This window comes from Acanthisitta chloris, unplaced genomic scaffold (assembly GCF_000695815.1).
Source record: "Acanthisitta chloris isolate BGI_N310 unplaced genomic scaffold, ASM69581v1 scaffold1681, whole genome shotgun sequence".
NCBI lineage: Eukaryota > Metazoa > Chordata > Aves > Passeriformes > Acanthisittidae > Acanthisitta > Acanthisitta chloris.
In genome coordinates, this window is record NW_008655274.1 from 37,364 (window position 1) to 55,203 (window position 17,840).

Below are 17,840 nucleotides of genomic sequence, written 5' to 3' on the forward strand. Positions count from 1 at the left end.
GCTATAAGGTCCAGTCCAATCCCTGAAGTTCTACTATTCTTTGTTAATTGAACAATTCTCATAAAGGATGGGTCTCACCAAAATGACTCCCACATGGCAGAGAACTGTTCGTGATCACATGTATTTACTGGTATGTGCAAGGTGACCATGATGCAGCTGTGATGAGGCATTAGCCCTCTGACACACCCTGAATCAGGCAGTGCTGATGGAGGGGCATGGGAAAACATCAGCCCATAGTCTCCTAGTAAGGTTTTTAAAGCTACTTAACCTCATTTTTCTACTGGAATTGTGTTCAGAAGTACAGACCAACAACATTTAAGTGACACTTTGCATTGCAACCTTTCAGAGACCAAGTGATACAGAACCAGACTAGTGAATAGAGGAACACACCAGTGATGTCTAAGAGATGGAAGGATGGTCGAAATGTATTTTAGTGTGTGTGTGTGTGTATAATAACTACAAGGAACATCTGTTTAGAAATATCTGTGCAGAGATTTAAAATAGAGCTGATGTTTTAACGTGCTATTTGTTTAATTAATCCATTAGAGAACATGTGCAAAACACTTCAAAACAAGTCAGTTACAGCAACAAGTGTAAAACATCTTCTATTAATGTCATTATTTGCAAGGTTTATAGAAGTAGCTCTGAATATTAGCAATGTGTTCCCAAAGCTTACAAACACCAAATGAAGCATCCAGCATGCTAGGCCGAGCACTCACTACAGTGTGCTTAACCCATACTTAATATACCTTTTATTCAGTTCTTTGGATGACTAGAGGAGAAAAAAAAAAGTATAAACAGTTTTCAAAACCCCCAAACTGTTGAAGAGCCAATTGTTTAACAGTCTTCCTACTCTCCACAGACATAAAGTACACACAGCTTTATTGACTTGATGTTGTCTGGAATGCTGCGCATTCACATCATCAGAGAATTTGTTTCCTCAAGAATATTCCACTTCAAAGCTCTGGCTCAGCAGTGCATTAGAGTCTGTTTTTAAGTGCCTGAGGGTTCAGTATACAACATCTATGTTTAAAGACTGGAGCATAGTCAAGTACTTTCTTGAACCAAGGCTTTTACAGGAAGAAGTTACTTGCATGTTAATAACAGTTAAATCCTAATTCTGGCTAAAATCTCCTTCACAACTTCTTGTTACTGGAAGGTGGGAGAGATTTGTGCTTATGGAGTGAGAGTTTGCCCCATGAATCTTCAGCTAATGTTTCCTGGCTTGTGGACAAAAAAGTTGCTGTCCATTTTCACTAACAGAAGGGGACAGGGAGTTTAATGATTTCCACACTCCACAAAAGAATTACAGATTACAAAGTTGTCTTTTAGCCAAAGCACTGATCCAGTACCTCACAAAGATCAGGAAAATAATCTATATTTTTTTATTCATCCCAAAATAGCCAATCTACCACAACATTCACTTGGTTACAGGATACTAAGGCACTGTGTGTCTTGGAGCAAGGGAGAAAGCCAAATGTGGCTCCATCTTTTCTATAATTTCTGGGATGTATATATGGGCTGGGAGGTTGTATTTGGATAGCTGTTTAATTTTACATGAGTGATCGGTCTTTACACAGTAACTTGATCTTTTTATTTCTTGCATCCCAGGACAGTTTCTCTGCTGCTTCCAGACAACATGCTAATTCCATAACAGGAGAAGATTATCATCCCAGAAACTTAATCCCCTTCAAGACTGCTGATACACTTGTATAGAGGAGGAAGCATCATGGCTCACTTATAGGCAAGTCTTGCAGCACAAGAACAGTGTGGGAGGACCCAGGACCTGCAACACCCTCTGGAACAAGTTTAAGGCTAATGACTGACTGTAGGCTGTATGAGCTAGCTAAGTCCAGTCATGCAGATCCAGTGTAGGTGTTTTACATTCAGAAAGGATGAAGAACTTCTTCACTGTGCAGTCACTGAGCACTGGAACGGATTGCCCAGAGAGGTCGTGGATTCTCCCTCACTGGAGATATTCAGGGACCATCTGGACACAATCCTGTGCCATGTGCTCTGGGATGGCCCTGCTTGAGCAGGGAGGTGACCAGATGTCCTGGTCCCTCCCAACCTGAGGCAACCTGTGATTCTGTGACCACTACAGATGTGCACCTCACATGCATATTCCTAAGCCTAGACCATTGTCATGGTTTAACCCTAGCCAGCAACCATGAGCCACACAGGTACTCACTGTTTTTCAGCTGTAAACATTTATCACAGCCTCAGTGATCTGATTGCATAAATCCTGTCTGTGTCTGTTCATAACCCAACCTGAGGCAACCTGTGATTCTGTGACCACTACAGATGTGCACCTCACATGCATATTCCTAAGCCTAGACCATTGTCATGGTTTAACCCTAGCCAGCAACCATGAGCCACACAGGTACTCACTGTTTTTCAGCTGTAAACATTTATCACAGCCTCAGTGATCTGATTGCATAAATCCTGTCTGTGTCTGTTCATAAAAAAACCCTAAACCAGCAAAAGCAACACCCCAAAATGACAACAACAAACAACCAAAAAAACACAATTCAGAAAAAACTCTGCTTCGGATACTTTTCAATAACACCTCCTTGTTTCAAAATGTCGGCTTGTTTCACTTTTTTTGCTTATATTTATACATAATAAAATATGTATTTTATTTTTCATACAGTAAAATACATAAAAAACATTTCTTACTCCTCAGTGTATAATTAATTCTAGATAAATTATCAAACTGTCTCTTCACCTTCTCCTTACAAAACAAAATCAAACCATTTTAATGTCATAAGTCACATTTTCTCCCTGTGCAACATCTCTGCAACTCCATCTGAGAATTCCCATGACAAAAGCAAATGATGCAGCGGTTTCAGAGTGGAAGAGCTGAGCTTGCAGGATTCAGCCATCTTAAAAAAAAGTAAGGTAAATAACTCCTTGCCAGCCTAGATACAGAAGAAGTCCTTTCCTAAGTAGGATCATAAAAGCTACAGCACGAAAGCCATTTTTACTTACATTTAGGAATACAAATCCATCGACTTCTTCTGCTTCTCTTACTGTTGTCTCCAAAGTTTCCTTTGCTGAATCAACAGTTTGCTGGAAATTAACCATCTGCTCATACAGGTACTCCATTTTCATCTTCTTCACTTCCTCAAAGTTCTCTGATTTCTCATCATATTGTGCTACCACTTTCTTAAGCATCTCTTCGTTCTGCTTTTCCAGTAGGTCTGCATTTTTCTTACAGTTTTCCTATGAAATAAAAACAGATGCAAATGGATCTGCTGAATAAAATCACAACATTTAATGAAAACACAGGAATTCTCAATTGCCCATCCACCAGATTCATTCTGGCTTACTGGCAATAAGGCAACTTAATTTCTGCAAACAAACTCCTCTGGGAGAGCTATCACTAGAGAAATGCACTTAAAGACAGACTTTTTTTTTACAGTTAGTGTTTAAAATTTAACTTTGATATTTAAGCACTCAGACAGGAAGTCTGACTACAAAATAGCTAAAAATCCATACAACTGAAATTAATACAGTTCTCAAGGCTTAAGGACTTGGACAATCAGAACTTAAGACATTGGGCAACTAATTTAGATGCTTCACATGGGATTCTAAATAAAGACACAGTGTGAGCTTTTTATAAGCATAAACAAAATGAAGGGAACTTTTTCCTTCAGTGCTTGGCAGTTACACATTCCACTTTGCAATAATGTGCAAAAAAGGCAATCTTTTTCTTCCTCTAAAGTTAACACCTTCCAGTGGGAGAAGTCAATTTGAGGACTGGAGAAAATAGCTTTTTTCAGTGGAAGAAATGATGCTACAAAACAAGGCAAGCGTATCTTGGAAGTAATCTTGTAGAGGGAAAGGAAACTAGTGTGATAAAACCCTGGACTTACCTCAACTGAGTTAAATCGCAATTCAATATCACTCACAAACGCTTCGATCTTCATTGACTTTTCTTCTAGTGCTATTAGCAATTCACTTAGCTGATCCTGAAATTTAAAACGTTTCATTTATATAAGCAGATTGTTCTATAAAGTTTTTGCACTCAGCTTATTTTAGGCGAATATTTTCCTTTTGCCATGAGCCACCATTGGAACAATTGCTAAATTAAGTTCAAGCATCACCCTGGCTACAAAGACAAGCACAGAAATAGCAACTGGACAAGTCACAGAACTGTTTCCAAACCAAAAAGAGTGAGCTCAATCCCCGACAAGGTGCTGAGTGTCTATACAAGTTGTTGAAAGCTATGAATTCCAATGCAGGTTTGCTGGACACTGAGGGTACTCGGAGCCTCATGAGGGTCCTTGAGAGACCACAGGAACAAGTCCATAAAAAGGAAGATAACAAAGGTAATTATGAAGCTAATAGATCATACAGTGTCATGGGGGGGGGTTAATTGGAATTTTAAAGGTATTTCCTATAAACGAGAGTTCATCAAAATCACTGGTTGAATTAGATGTGGAAACAAAAGCAGCCCAAGGCACAACAGGCATCAGTGACAACTCAGAACTTTTCCTTAGTCCTTCTTGACCTTTTATGAAAGGAAGCTGTCCATCTGCTCAGGTGCTACTTAGTTTTAATTAGATGACATAAATCTAAAAGCAAGGTTAGCTTCCTTTGGCAGCAGCTTCTTATTACACCAAGATTTTACAGCTAGATCTGTAGAAAACCAGTGTATGACTCTCCATTAGTTACAAATGTCACATTGGACAGTGCAATTGAAAGCTCACTTAATAAATATTTGGGCCAACCACAGAGATTTGGAGACTGAGTTCTGTTTGTCAGGATAGCCTATAAAATCTGGCAGGTGCCATCCATAGCTCATTTCATTGACCGTGGAGCTGTGTCCTCACAGTTTTCATGTCAAAACACCCAACCCATGCAACAAGTGTTTTCCTATCTTAATGTCTTCTCAGTAATTACACAGAAGTAACAAGAAATATACAGATGCGGCCTCAGAGTAACCTCAGCTCTGAGTGCTAGAAATCATGTGATGCCAAACCTGTGTTGTGGCCAGATTTAATATTGGCTCTGCAGCCAGGGAGTGACATCATGGGATGTTAATTTGCAGCTTAACTTGACTCACTGTAACGACGATACATTTGAGGGATGGCTGGGGTCTGTGGCTTTATTACTGACTTACTAGTGGCTAATTATCACTGCTAAGTCAAGTGTGAATGGCCATACATAAAGAGCAAGTCTGATGTCATACATCTGCACACCATGGAGATAGTTTGTAAACACTGATATTTGAAGCTGTCACAACGACTCCTCTTCCTTTTAATGTCTCTTTTATGCAAAGAAGTTGACATAAAGATAACAAATACCATCAATGCAAGCACTCCTGGAACTAAAGGGACGTGACACAAAAGCTGTATTTCCATCAACCAAAAGTGTGCCAAGGAAGAAACCTTACCTTTCAGATACTGGGGTGAGAGTAAATAGCTGGTAATCAAGAACACCTATATACTTGTACATGAACAAATCTGGTATGGGAGAAGTAAGTTATCACTTGCATGCTGTTTTCACAGCCTGAACTGCAATCTAATGAGCAATAGCTTCCACAAAACAAAAGCATTTTCGCTAGTATTGACAGCAAAGGACTAGGCTACTGAAATGGAGGGGAATTTTGTCTGTCTTTTAAAGTGGTACAGCTTCAAGATAGTGGCAAGAAGTAGGATTTGCTAAACTCCTACCTGTGCTACAGCTAAAATGCTATTGGCATGGACCACAGAATGGTTTGGGTTGGAAGGGACCTTAAAGACCAGCTAGTTCCAACTCCCTGCCACAGGCAGGGACACCTTCCACTAGACCAGACTGCTCAAAACCCCATCTACCTGGCCCTGAACACTTCCTGGGATGGGGCAGCCACAACTTCTCAGAACACCCAGTTCCCATGTCTCACCATTCTCACAGTGAAGATTTTCTTCCTAATGTCTAATCTAAACCTGCCCTCTTTCAGTTTAACACCATCCCCCTTGTTCTGTCACTACAAGCCCTTGTAAAAAGTCTCTCTCCAGCTTAGGCCCACCTTGTAGGCGTGGATGAACTGAAGATGAGTTTGGCATTTCAACAAAACTGTGTAGCGTAAACTGTGTAGTTTGTCTAACATCGCCAAGCAGCCAACACATGTAACTGGGACAGGGAACACTTTATAATGATACTGGTCCCCACATATAGGGGTTTCTGTACCTTGTCAAGTGAAGTGAGCTGCTGTTACTCGAGTTTTCTTTTCATAGAAACAACATTCACTCCTTTTCTCCCTCTACATATGCAGACCAGAACAAACTCACACAGGTGAGAAAGCTGAAAGATGTAAAGTCTGGTAACAGCTACATATAAACAAGGCCATTCAAGCTTCTGAACAAACCAAAATAACAGCTTAGCAAGCCTAAGACTCCGGAGAATACCTTAATAAGATAGTCTTCCTTCAAGGTCTCTAACAGGTGTTTAGGAATGGATTTTATCTTACTGCGACTTAGCTTCTGAACTGCTCTCTGAAGTCTCTCTCGTCGACAAGAGGACTGGAAAAATTAGCCTCAGAGGCACCTTTTCTTACTCAAATTAATTCTTACCTTCATCTTTGCTGCAGCATCATCTAGTGTTGTGACTTCGTGGTCTTTATGTTCTCCAAAAAGCTTGTCAATAGCAGATATTGGGCATTTGCAGTGGTAACAATATGTGTCTACTTGTGCTTTCTTAGATTCTCTTTGTGGGGTCTCAACTTGAGGAATGTTTGTTGCTGATTTTTCAGGATACATCACCACAAAGCCTGAATCTTCAAGCTCAACCGGTGTTCTTTGCTCTGGCTCATTAACAAATTCATAACTATCAATAGCTTGCTCAAAAGAGTCCCTGTCTTCAAACAATAGCTCCTCGTGTGTAAACTGAGATGATATTTCATCTTGCAGAAGTTCTTCTTGTGTAATCACATCATACTCCATTGACTCAGCAAGATCTTCATAAATATCAGGGTGCTGCTCCTCTCTTTGCAAGTCTGGAGTCTCTGTTTGCTGAATAGCACGGACATAGGGAAGATGTTCCTCAGTATATTGGTCATCTACACTGTCTTCAACAAAAGCCCTGACATATGGGACATATTTTTCCATTTGAGGAACTGCTGCTATGTCATGCTGTTCGTCCTGCTTATTACCAGTTTCTTGATATGCAGCTCCCTGATAACATACCGGTGGACTATATGCTTCTTGACTTGCCTGCTCTGGCAACTCCTCAGTTGTTTCTACAGGCACATTTTCTTCTTCTCTTTGTTCAGTTGTATCAGTGCTTGCACCTGAAAGAACTGTTATCCTTCCAAAAGGGATGGCATGTGTTGGTTTACAAATTGTCGCTTGAACATCACTGTCAACATGGATTCTGCCTTTCTCCACAACACCCCTTTCTGGCAGAACCTCAGTTCTGACACTTGGAACATCACCAGCCCCCTGCTCCTCTTTGTACTCTGAGCTCTGAAATGAAATTCCTCCACTAAAGGACTCATCCTCTGGAATCTGTTCTTTTTGAGGCCCTATGGCCTTACTTGGAATTTCATCTTTAAGGATATATTTTTCAAAATATATTCCGGTTCCATCATCTGTGTCGGAATTTCTGCTGGGGAAAGATGCATTAGAATTACCACTTTCCTCATCAGAGGGTGTCTCATCCTTTGTCCTTTCTCCTACTGCTTCTGCATAGAGGTCCTTGTATAAAAATGACAGAGCAGGTGGTTCCTCCAGGAGCTCTGGATTAACTGCAGCAACAGTGGTAGGGAACAAGAGAGATCGTTCTAGCACTCCTTCTTCTGAATCAAAGAGTGGGGTCCCTGGTGACTTCCATTCATCTTCCACATTTGTAATGCTTTTACTGCTGGAATCAACAGATTTCTGCAGAGATAAAGGTTTTTGAGTATCTTCATAGGACTGAGGTTTGCTTTCTCCTTTCACAGTGCCATAAAAGACTTCATCCAGATCCTCAAGTAAGGAAAACTCTTCCAAAGTCTCTACCTCAGGGCCTTCTTTAAAAGATTTGGCTTCTTCCACAGGTTCATTGGGATCTTCTGCCACAGGACACAGTGAACTTGGTCTTTCATAATGTGGCTTAATTGGGGATTTGTCATCAATCAAAGTATATTTTTCAAAATAATCCATATCAGCCGTACCATTATTAGGATCCAGCACTGCATAATTATGATTTTCTGGCAACAGGGGATTTTCTTGTTGTGTTTCTCCGGTTTCTTCAACATCATCTTTTCTGATCAATTCTGTTAGTTCATGGCTTGCAGTCTTTCCCAACACTGAGCTTTCTGAAACTTCTGTGGTTCTTCCAGAAGCTAAGGCTCTATGGCCCTCACCAGCTAATCTGCTCTTAAACGAAGGACTTGTTTCCAAGTATTCTAGTTTATCTGGCATGTGCTTACTTTCTTCTTGGTCAACAGAAGAAATATGGGCAGGAGCATGAATATTGAGTATTTCATAACCTTCTGAAATGATATTAAATAGGTCTTTTTCTTCGGTGGTCTCCAGACCATGATGACTATCTTCTACAGCACTTGCATGTTCCATTTCTTCCTCTTCTCCTCTTAGGTAAGGTTCAGGCACTTCAGATGCTTTGATTACCTCCAGATGTTGCATTTCTTCCATTTTTGTAGGCTTTATAGTACTAATTTCATGCACCAGAACTTTGTCTGGACCTTGATTATCTCCTACCAGAGATGGCAGATCATAACTTTGTGTTCTGGGACTAGTGTCTGATGATTTCCTGTGGGAAAATTCACTTGACACTGATTCAGAAATGCTAAATGTATGTCCTTTACTCTCTGTAGCCCCATGAACTGTAAGTTCTGTGCAGCTTCCAGCTGGGAATTGTTTTGACCCAAAATCAGAAGCTTCAATTGGAGAAAGCTGAGTTCCCTGCCTGTCTACATCTGCAGCCCTGATTGGACTAATTGAGTGAGTTTTCACCTCTTCTACCAGCCAGCTAGCTAGCCCAAAAGAGGAAATATCTGGATCCTGCTTTTCATCAGCACTAGAGCTAATGTGCTTAATGTCTGCTGAAGGAAGGCTGCCCTGTTCACCAGAATAATGCTGAGTTTTGTGTGTCACAGTTTCACGAACAAGATCTGATGAAACAGCTCCCAGATGCTCCAAGGTTGTGTGCTTTTGGTCTTCCAAACATTGCATTTCATGTCTAAACTCTCCTTCCGTAAAGACGCCTGAAGCTATCTTAGATTGCTTTCCAGGCATGCCTGCTACACCAGATAAAGAGGATGGAATACTTTGTTTCTCTTCATAACCAGTGTAAGACACTGATACAGACTTTTTAGGTTCTGACTTTGCAGGTAGTGTATGAAAAGGTACGAATGACTCTGATGACACTGCCTGCTGCTCTGCTACAGTGGCCACTTTCGACTCTGTGGTCACAGACCTTGGCACTGTCTGCATACTAGGTTGCATTTCTTGCTCATTAGTGAATTTGGGGAGACTCCTTAGCCGCTCTGGTGACAAATATTTTGTGTCCAACAAGTGAGATTCTGGCTTGCTCTGGTCTTGTGTGTGCACTGTCTTCAAGCTTGCTATTTCAGGTGAACTGAGCTGAGCTTTTTGCAGTTGCTTTCCATCATGTAGTGGAATAACATGTTTACACTCTGACTCTATGGACTGGGAGATAAGTGGCTGCATGCTTTGCTTTTCTTGTTCAGCAAGGGGCCGTGTGGGAACCAAATATTCAGAGGCTGGTTTTGAATAAGGTGGAATTTCTTGCTGATATGTTTCATCAGCAGAATAAAAAGGAACTGAAGGCTCAGACTCCATTTTTGAAGGTACAGTTAAATAATCTTGACTTTCTAGAGTTTCTACTGTGTCTGTGGAATACGATAAACCTAATTGTTCGGATTCTAAGTGTGTAGCTGTGTGGAAGTAATGTGGAGTCTGTTCTCTCTCTGCTTCAGGTAAAATTTCATGCTCAGCCTCTGACTTTGCACCCACAGGCAAATGTAGAAAATGTTTTGCATTCTCTTCTTCTTTTCTTGCAAAGAAGGACCCTGACTCAGGCTGGGCAGTTTCTGAATGCTCTGTTCTACTGTGGGAGTAAGATAAATCTAAATGTGTGGGGGACAGACCTCCAGTTACAGGTGAAGACTTTGGAGTTCCCTCTGGGTGTGTTTGAGAGACAGCATGTGAAGCATCCAAAGGCACAGACACTGTTTGTTCAAGGAAAGTTGAATATGGCTGAATTTTTTGCCTCTCTGCTTTCTCAGTGGAAAATGATAAATCTTGTTGTTCAGTTTCCAGCTGAGCAGTTAGAGCCGAAGGAGCCCCAGTGTCTCCCTTCTCCGAATGTCCTGCTCTCCCCGGGGCCACTTCATGCTTTTCTGCTCTGTCAGTATGACTTAATAAATCTGATTGTTTGAAGTCTGGTTGTACAGTTCCCTGCTCCTCAGTCCTGACAAAGGTGTATGGTATGGAAGGTGATCCTGGGTGCTCTGTTTTAACATCAGAGTGCTGTACATCAGCACACAGTGGTTCAGGTTGTGCCCCATCCCTCCACTTTGTTTCTCCTATGAAATATGGTGTCTCTGGATGCTCCAGTTGGGCAGTCTGTGGATGTTCTGCCTTGCCATAGGAGTATGATGAATCTGGTGTCTTCATTCCATGAGTTTCTACTTTGCCAAGAGAGTATGATACATCTGGATGTTTTGATTCCAGTAGTTCTGGTTGCAACTGCTCTGATTTTCCTGTGGGATATGAAATATCAGAAGGCATCAACTTTGGCTGTGCAGTGTCCTGCTCTTCTGTTTTGCCAGAGGAATACAAGGAGTCTGGGAATTTCCCTACCAGTGGGGAAGCATTTGGTTGCTCTTCTGTGCCATGAGGACTTGAAAACGTTAGTTGTTCCAATCTTAGTTGTACTGTTTCCTCTGGGTGTAAGGCGTAGCTTCCCCTCTCCTGTCCTACCTCCAGTTGTGCACTTTGTTTTTCTTCACTAACAGAAGAGGACAAATCCATGTGCTGTACTCTGCCCATGGCATCCAAGACATCTGAATGTTCAGACTCCTGTGGGGCAGCCCATGGTGGCCTTGTTTCGACAAAAGAATGCAACAAACTCTGTTCTTTCATCTCTGGCTGCGATGTTTTATGAGGCTCTGCTGTGCCAACAGAGAAGGACAAATCTGCATATTCTGATTTTGCTTGGGAATTTTGCAGTCCTTCTGTTTTCTCCACAGAGCACTGCAGTTCAGAGTGTTCTGCCTGCCTTCCTGCACCTTCCCATTGCTCTTCTTTGCTGAGAGATGATGAAAAATCATCTCTCTGTTCCTGCTTCGGTTGAGTCTTTTCTTGTTGCTGTACTGTGCCAGTGGAATGCAATAAATCTGGATACTCCAAATCCCCTTCAGCAATTTGAGCTTGCTGTGTTTCACCAACAGAACATGATAAATCCATTATTTCTGCCTCTGGCTGTATGATTTCATGGTGTTCTAATCTGCCAGCAGACAAATCTGAACGGCTTGATTTTGCATTTAAAGTTTCGTGTTCTGCCTCACTGACAGAACGAGATAACTCTGAATGTCCCAGTTCTGTCCGTGCTTTCTCACCTTGTGCAGCTTTTTGGAAAGAAGGCAAGTGTGGCTTCTCCTCTTGAGCAGTTTGTTCTTGCTCTGTTTTGCCAGGCCAGGATGATAGACCTGGCTTTCCTACCACTAGTTGTGTAGTTTCTTGTGGTTTTTGTTTATTAATGGAATATGATAAATCATGATGCTTTGGCTCTGGTTTTGCCATTTCTCTTTGCTCCACTTTTCCATGATGAGACAATGCATCAGGAGCTTCTTGTTTCTCTTTAGCAGCTTGTGGATGCTCTGCTCTGCTGTCAGACTGTCCCTCACTAGGGTGTCCCATGGCTTTGTGCTCCATTCCTCGTTGCCCCTCTTCAGCAACAGCAGATGACAAGTCTGCCTGACTTGGCTCCAACTGTGCAGGTGGGAATTCTTGCATTTTGTCATGACCATACCACTCACTTGACTCTTCCAACCCCATCTGGATCATTTCCTGCACTTTGTTGAGGGAAGATACTAGACCAGGGTGTTCAGGTTTCAGTTGTCCTACTTTGAAAACAGAGTAAGGCAAGTCAGGATGTCCCTGCCCTGGTTCTGCCATTTCTGCTTCTTCTGCTGCACTCACAGGTGGGGACAAATGTGAAATATTTACTTCTGGCTGAACTGTTTTCTGTTCTGCTTCTCCAAAGGGGTAAGTTTGCTTTATTTCTTGTCCTCTTTGCTGCACCTCTGCTTTGTTCAGAGGAGATATCACATCCGTGTGCTCTGCCTCTGGTGTTGTCATTTCATCATCTGGCCTGTCAATGGGAAATGATAAATCTGGTTGTTCCAAGCCCTCCTGGGCATGTTGTAAATGCTCTGTTTTACCTCGAGAAAATGGTGACTCTTCTTGCTGTAACTGCTGCTTTGTGGTTTGCTGCTGCTTTTCTCTGCCAACAGAAAGTTTTCTGTGTTTCTGATCCAATGATTCTGCTTCTTGCTGGTTTGTCTCATCAGTGGAATGCGACAAATTGGGATGCTTCATTTCCTGTGAAGAAGTTTCTGGATGTTTTGACTCTTTTTGAGCAGTTGCTGGAGAAGCACTTTTTCTGGCCACTTTAGGCAATTCTTGATGTTTAGACTCAAACTTTTCAGTTGCTTGTTCTTTGCCTTTACCAAAGGAAAATGGTAACTCTGCGTATTGTGAGTCCAGCTGTGAAGTTTCTTGCTGATTTCTTTGTTCATCAGAACATGGCAGATTTGGGTATTGAGGTTCTACTTCCATACTTTCATCTAGTTTTGCTTCACCCAGGGTTCCTGGTGAATCCAAATGTTCTGATTGTTGTTGTGTTTCTCCCATGAAGTATGAGAGCTCTGGATGTCCTGACTCCTGTTCAACAATGTCACCTGGTTTTGATTCACCACTGTCAAACAAAAATTCTGGATGTTCCATCGCGGTTGTCTCAGTTTCTCGTTGCTTTGAATGAAATGGTGAGGTTTGGTTTTTCAACTTATTTTCTTGTTTGGCTTCATGAGAGGAATATGACAAATCTGGACGTTCTGAACTTGTTTCCATTTCCAGTGGAGCTTCGTTTCCACTGGAAGGTGGAAAAAATGTTCGCTCCAGCTCTGGGTGTACCATTTCTTGTTGCTCTGTTTTGCCAGTAAAATGTGAAAGAACTGGTTCTTCTGATTTTTCTTGTGTCATTTCCTCCTGTGTTTTTGTACTTCCATAAAATGTCTGTTCTGGATATGCCTCTGTTTCCATCTCTTCTTGCATTTGTTCATCGAAAGAATGTGGCAAAGAGGGATGCACTAACCCTGGTTGAGCTTTCTCTTGCTGTGCCAAACTAATTTGTTCTGTGACCTGTGGCTCCTCTTTGCCCCAGCTTTCTGACAAATCTGAGCACTCTGTTTCCATTTGCACAGCTTCTTGTTGGTCTGTTTCCTGCTGTTTCAGCTCTCGTTGTACTGTATCTCGTTGTTCCTTTCTGCCGGAGGCATGTGATACATCTGGCTGGGACACATTCATTGGTGGTGTTTCCTGATGCTGAGTACCAGCAGTGGAATGGGAGGGAAGAGACTCCTTCTGCTCCATTTGTGTCATTTCCCAGGGCTTTGCTCTGTCCATTGAATGTGACTCCACAGAACTTGACTCTGCTCCTTTCAGCATTACTTCTCCAGTGGTAAAATCCCTATTTTCTGAAACTAGTTGTACAGTTTCATGTTGCTCTGTTTCACTAATGAAACCTGATGGCTCTGGTCCTTCTAAGTTTCTTTGTACAGCTTCTTGTACTGTTTCTCCCTGGGAAAATGGTGAATCTGCTTGTTCCACCTTTGGTTGCAATACCTGATGTTGTTTCATCTTGCCAGCAGAAGATGTTGTCTCTGGCTGTTCTGCCCTCAGCTGTGAGGTTTTATCTTGCTGTTCTTTTCCAGTAGAATATGACCAAACTGGATCCTCAGACTGAAGTTGAGTAGTTGCTCCTTGCACTTCCTTGGCATAGGGATCCAGCTTTCCTCCAGGTTGTACAGGCTGTGGCTGTTCTGCTTTCTCTCTGAAATGTACAGTATGAGAATTGTCTGCATCTGCTTGTGACAATTCTCGCTGCTCTGTTTTACTCATGGGATGTGGTAAATCTGAAAGTGTTGTTTCCAGATGACCAGTTTGCTGTGTCTCAGCTCTTCTGGTGGAATCAAATCTATCTGGATGCTCCAACTGAGGTTCTGTAGTGTTTTCTTTCTCTGCTTCCTGCATCAAAGATGATAAGTCTGAAGGTAATGGCGCAAGCTCTTCCTTTTCTTCTTGTTCTGCTTCTTCAGGGGAGTTCGGCTCTGGCTGTTCCAGTTCAGCATGGTCAGACGTTTGTTTTGCTGTCTCTTCCCTGGAAAATAAAGACACCTGATGTTCCATTTCCTGCTGTGCACTTTCCAATTCCTTGGCTTTTTCCTTGGATAAAGAAAAGTCTGGATGACCCATCTCCAGCTGTGTGCTTTCAGATGCCACCACTTCTTCTCTGGAATATGAGTAATCTGGGCGCTCTGTTTCCAGCTGCGCACTTTCCAATTCCTCCACTTCTTCCCTGGAAAATGAATAGTCTGGATGCTGCATCTCCATCTGTGCACTCTCTGATTTCTTTGTTTCTTTTGTGGAAAAAAGCAGTTCTGGATATTCTGTTTCCACTGTTGCACTCTCTGACTCCCCTGTTTCTTCCCTGGAATATGAGAAATCTGGATGTTCTGTCTCCAGCTGTGCACTTTCTGTTTCCTCCATTTCTTCCCTGGAAAAAGAAAAGTCTGGGTGCTCCATCTCCATTTGTGCATCCTCAGATTCCTCTGTGTCTACCTTGGAAGAAGAGAAATCCAGATGCTCTGTCTCCACCTGTGTTGCCTCCGATTCCCCAATGTCTTCGCTGGTATGTGGGAAATATGAATGCTCCATCTCCATTTGAGCACTTTCTGTTTGTTTATCTTTTTCAATGGTAGGACCAAAATGATCAATATCTACTGCCTTATTTATAGCTGAGGTTTTCTGAGTTTCTTCTGTTTCTGTGTGAATAGGATATGAACTGCCAAAATATTTAGAGTCTATATTTTCAGGAATTGGTGGTTTTCGTTTAATTCCTTGCCCATCTGTTTCTTGAAGAGGGGAGGAAAGGTCTTGTTTGGACTTTGTTTGTTTCTCCAAATGAACATTTTGGGTTTCCGAGGGTGGTGGTGTTTGACACTGCTTTCTTTCAGCAGAATACGACAGACCTGAAGTCTCAGATCCTAATGGTGCAGCTGATGAGTGATACTCACTTTCTTGCTTCTCTATGCCATCTTCAGAATCTGGTGAAAGCACATGTTCAGGCTCAGATTGTGCAGTTTCTGATGACTGAGGGATAACATCCTCCTGTCTTGTTTCAGTTAAATCTTTGGATTTAACTGTTTCAGCTAAATCTTTGGATTTAGCTGATGGAGCACTAGGTAAGTAAGACTTCTGTGCTTCCCTCTCAGGATGTTCTGACACAGATGCTGTAGGCAAAACATCCCGGGTATTTTCCCTATCTAATTCATTAACAAAATCTGCTGAAACAGGCTCTGGTGCAGAACTGGGCTGAAATTCCTGTTTCTTTGGTTCATCCAGATGACCTGATGCTGTCAGCAGGGATTGGTCTGGCTTCTTGTTTGCGTTTTCAGCTGAGGGAAGCAGCGCGTGTTTCTCGTCAGTCTCTAATGACATGGAGCTTACTGGCTCTGTTATTGATGTTTTGCCCTCAGGTGAATGACTTTGCTGCTTCCTGGCTTCTACAGGAGGGAAGGACTTTGGTGAATGTCCTGATACCTGATCTGGAGTCTCCAAAAGTGAGTGTCTGTTTTTTCTTTCTTCGTGATGAATTGTTGATTCTTTCATTTTAATGGGTTCAATATTTTCAGATGAAACATCATCTTTCTTGGCAAGCTGTTTTCCAAGAGGTGATGTTGGTGAAGAAATGCTTTGATTTGCCTGTGCTGCGAGTTGTTCTCTATGCTTCCTTCTTCTTTCTGATGGTGTTTCAAGTATTTTACTTCTCGCTCCCAGAAATGGTTTTGGACGTGCTGCTTCTGAGAGTGAACTGAACTTCTGCAATCTCTCTCTTACTGATGTTTCAAGGAACTGCTCAGAATCTCCTGAAACTGAGCTACTTCTCCGGCTTCTGCTTTTCTCCGGTGTGTCAGGGGGTGGCTCACCCCCGCCAAAAATTGAATTGAACAGCCGGATTCTAGCTTGCACAGGTCCTCCAAGGATTGGACCGACTTTTCTCAATCTGCTCTCCCTAAATATTGATCTTATGGGAGCACGTTTCACTGGCTCTTCTGCAACATCCTCTAGGTCTTCTTTGTTGTCCGACATTTCCTCATCTGTCTCTTGTGCTTCCACTGGCTCAACGTTCAGCACAGAGGACTGCACATCTGCTAGAACAGTTCTTGGTTCCTGCCTCTGCATTCCAGAAGAGTCGCGTTTCTTATTGCCCTGGCCTCCCTTCAGGTTTATAGCCATTGGCACCTTGCTTGAAGATTTGCGTGTCCTTTTCCGAACTATCTTACCTTCATCCATAATAAAGATGACTTTTCCTGGAGGAGAACCTACTGGTGAACTTTCCATGCTGTAAAGGTCAGAAGTTGTACTAGTTTCTGAGGTCCAGGGAGTAGAACATCTGCTCGAGCTAGTTTCCCAGGTTATCCCACTGTCTTCACTTTGACATGTTACCATAGAAAAGGAAGGGTTAGTCATGATGTACTGCAGCTTGGGTTTAACATCTTCGCTTTGGATGAGATCCTTTAAACTGAAAGCAGAAAGAACAAAGGGGAAAAAAAGCTGTAGAAACACACAGTGAATTAAATTATTGCAGTAAAACCTAGGTTTTTTTTCATTAAAGCGAAAATGATTTTAAAAGTTGTAAAAAGTTGCTGCATGAGCATAAATTTTCAAGTAGAAGCGTAAGAAAAGTCTTATTTCATCTGACAAATGTATTTTAGATGAATTTGTGTAAAACTGCACGTTGCAGGGTTAGTTCAGTGAAGGGGAGGTGTTTAAATGCTCTTGACAATGCAGGAAAAAGTCTTTGATCTGACCTTGTTTTGCCCATGTGAGATTGAGCTGATTCTGGAGCTATGCTCCAGTGTATGTTTATCTCACAGTATAATTTAAACCTTGCATTAAACTCTTAAAAGATACTGTCAGTGTTCTAATAGCATCCACATTTGCTTCACACAAGTGTGAACGATTATACAATGCTCAGAGGAGTAGAGAGACTATAGTTTGTTACTTTTTTCTCATGTGTTTCGTTCTCTAAGCACTCTACATATTTAGCCAAGTAATTTAGAATACGTTCAACAACAAAAAGATACGGAGCTCTTCCCAGATGAGAGGACAATGTTTGATAAAGCTAACTTGAAAATTTATGATATGTGATCAATACACTACCATGTGCTGCAATCAAATGTCTCAGTGAAAAAGTACCTGAACAAATGTTTTTCTGCAAAGATTTAGAAGAGAAAATGGTCTTTGAAATAAGAGTGAAAGGGACTAGCAAAAGCAACTAAAAGACATGATGTAGTGGAGAGGTTAAAACCTTAGGGTTGCAATATTTACTCAATAAAAAAACATAGAAAAGGTAATCAAAACACTCAATCCTAATATTTCTTGAGTAGACAGTAGTTTGCTTATGGATATCACATTTGTAGCTGATGAAAAGAAAGGCAGAGTATCTGCTGGACAAGGCAGAGCCTTCAGTGAGCAGGAGTGGTGAAGTCTGTGTAACTCCATGGAAGAATGCATATCTTGTTGGGGCCTGGCTAGCAGAGG

At 41.8% G+C, this 17,840-nt stretch overlaps 1 protein-coding gene across 1 annotated transcript in view; it reads right to left on the bottom strand.

Moving 5' to 3' along the window:
- Positions 1-16,818, bottom strand: part of CMYA5 (cardiomyopathy associated 5) — a gene marked incomplete at its 5' end in the record, with an annotated part of 39,740 nt that extends 22,922 nt beyond the window's left edge. The window contains 4 exons of the mRNA XM_009083811.1: positions 750-772; positions 2,992-3,225; positions 3,879-3,974; positions 6,561-16,818. Of these exons, the coding sequence (XP_009082059.1) occupies positions 750-772; positions 2,992-3,225; positions 3,879-3,974; positions 6,561-16,818 (10,611 nt within the window). The remainder of the gene's footprint in view (positions 1-749; positions 773-2,991; positions 3,226-3,878; positions 3,975-6,560) is intronic.
- Positions 16,819-17,840: the final 1,022 nt, after the last annotated feature.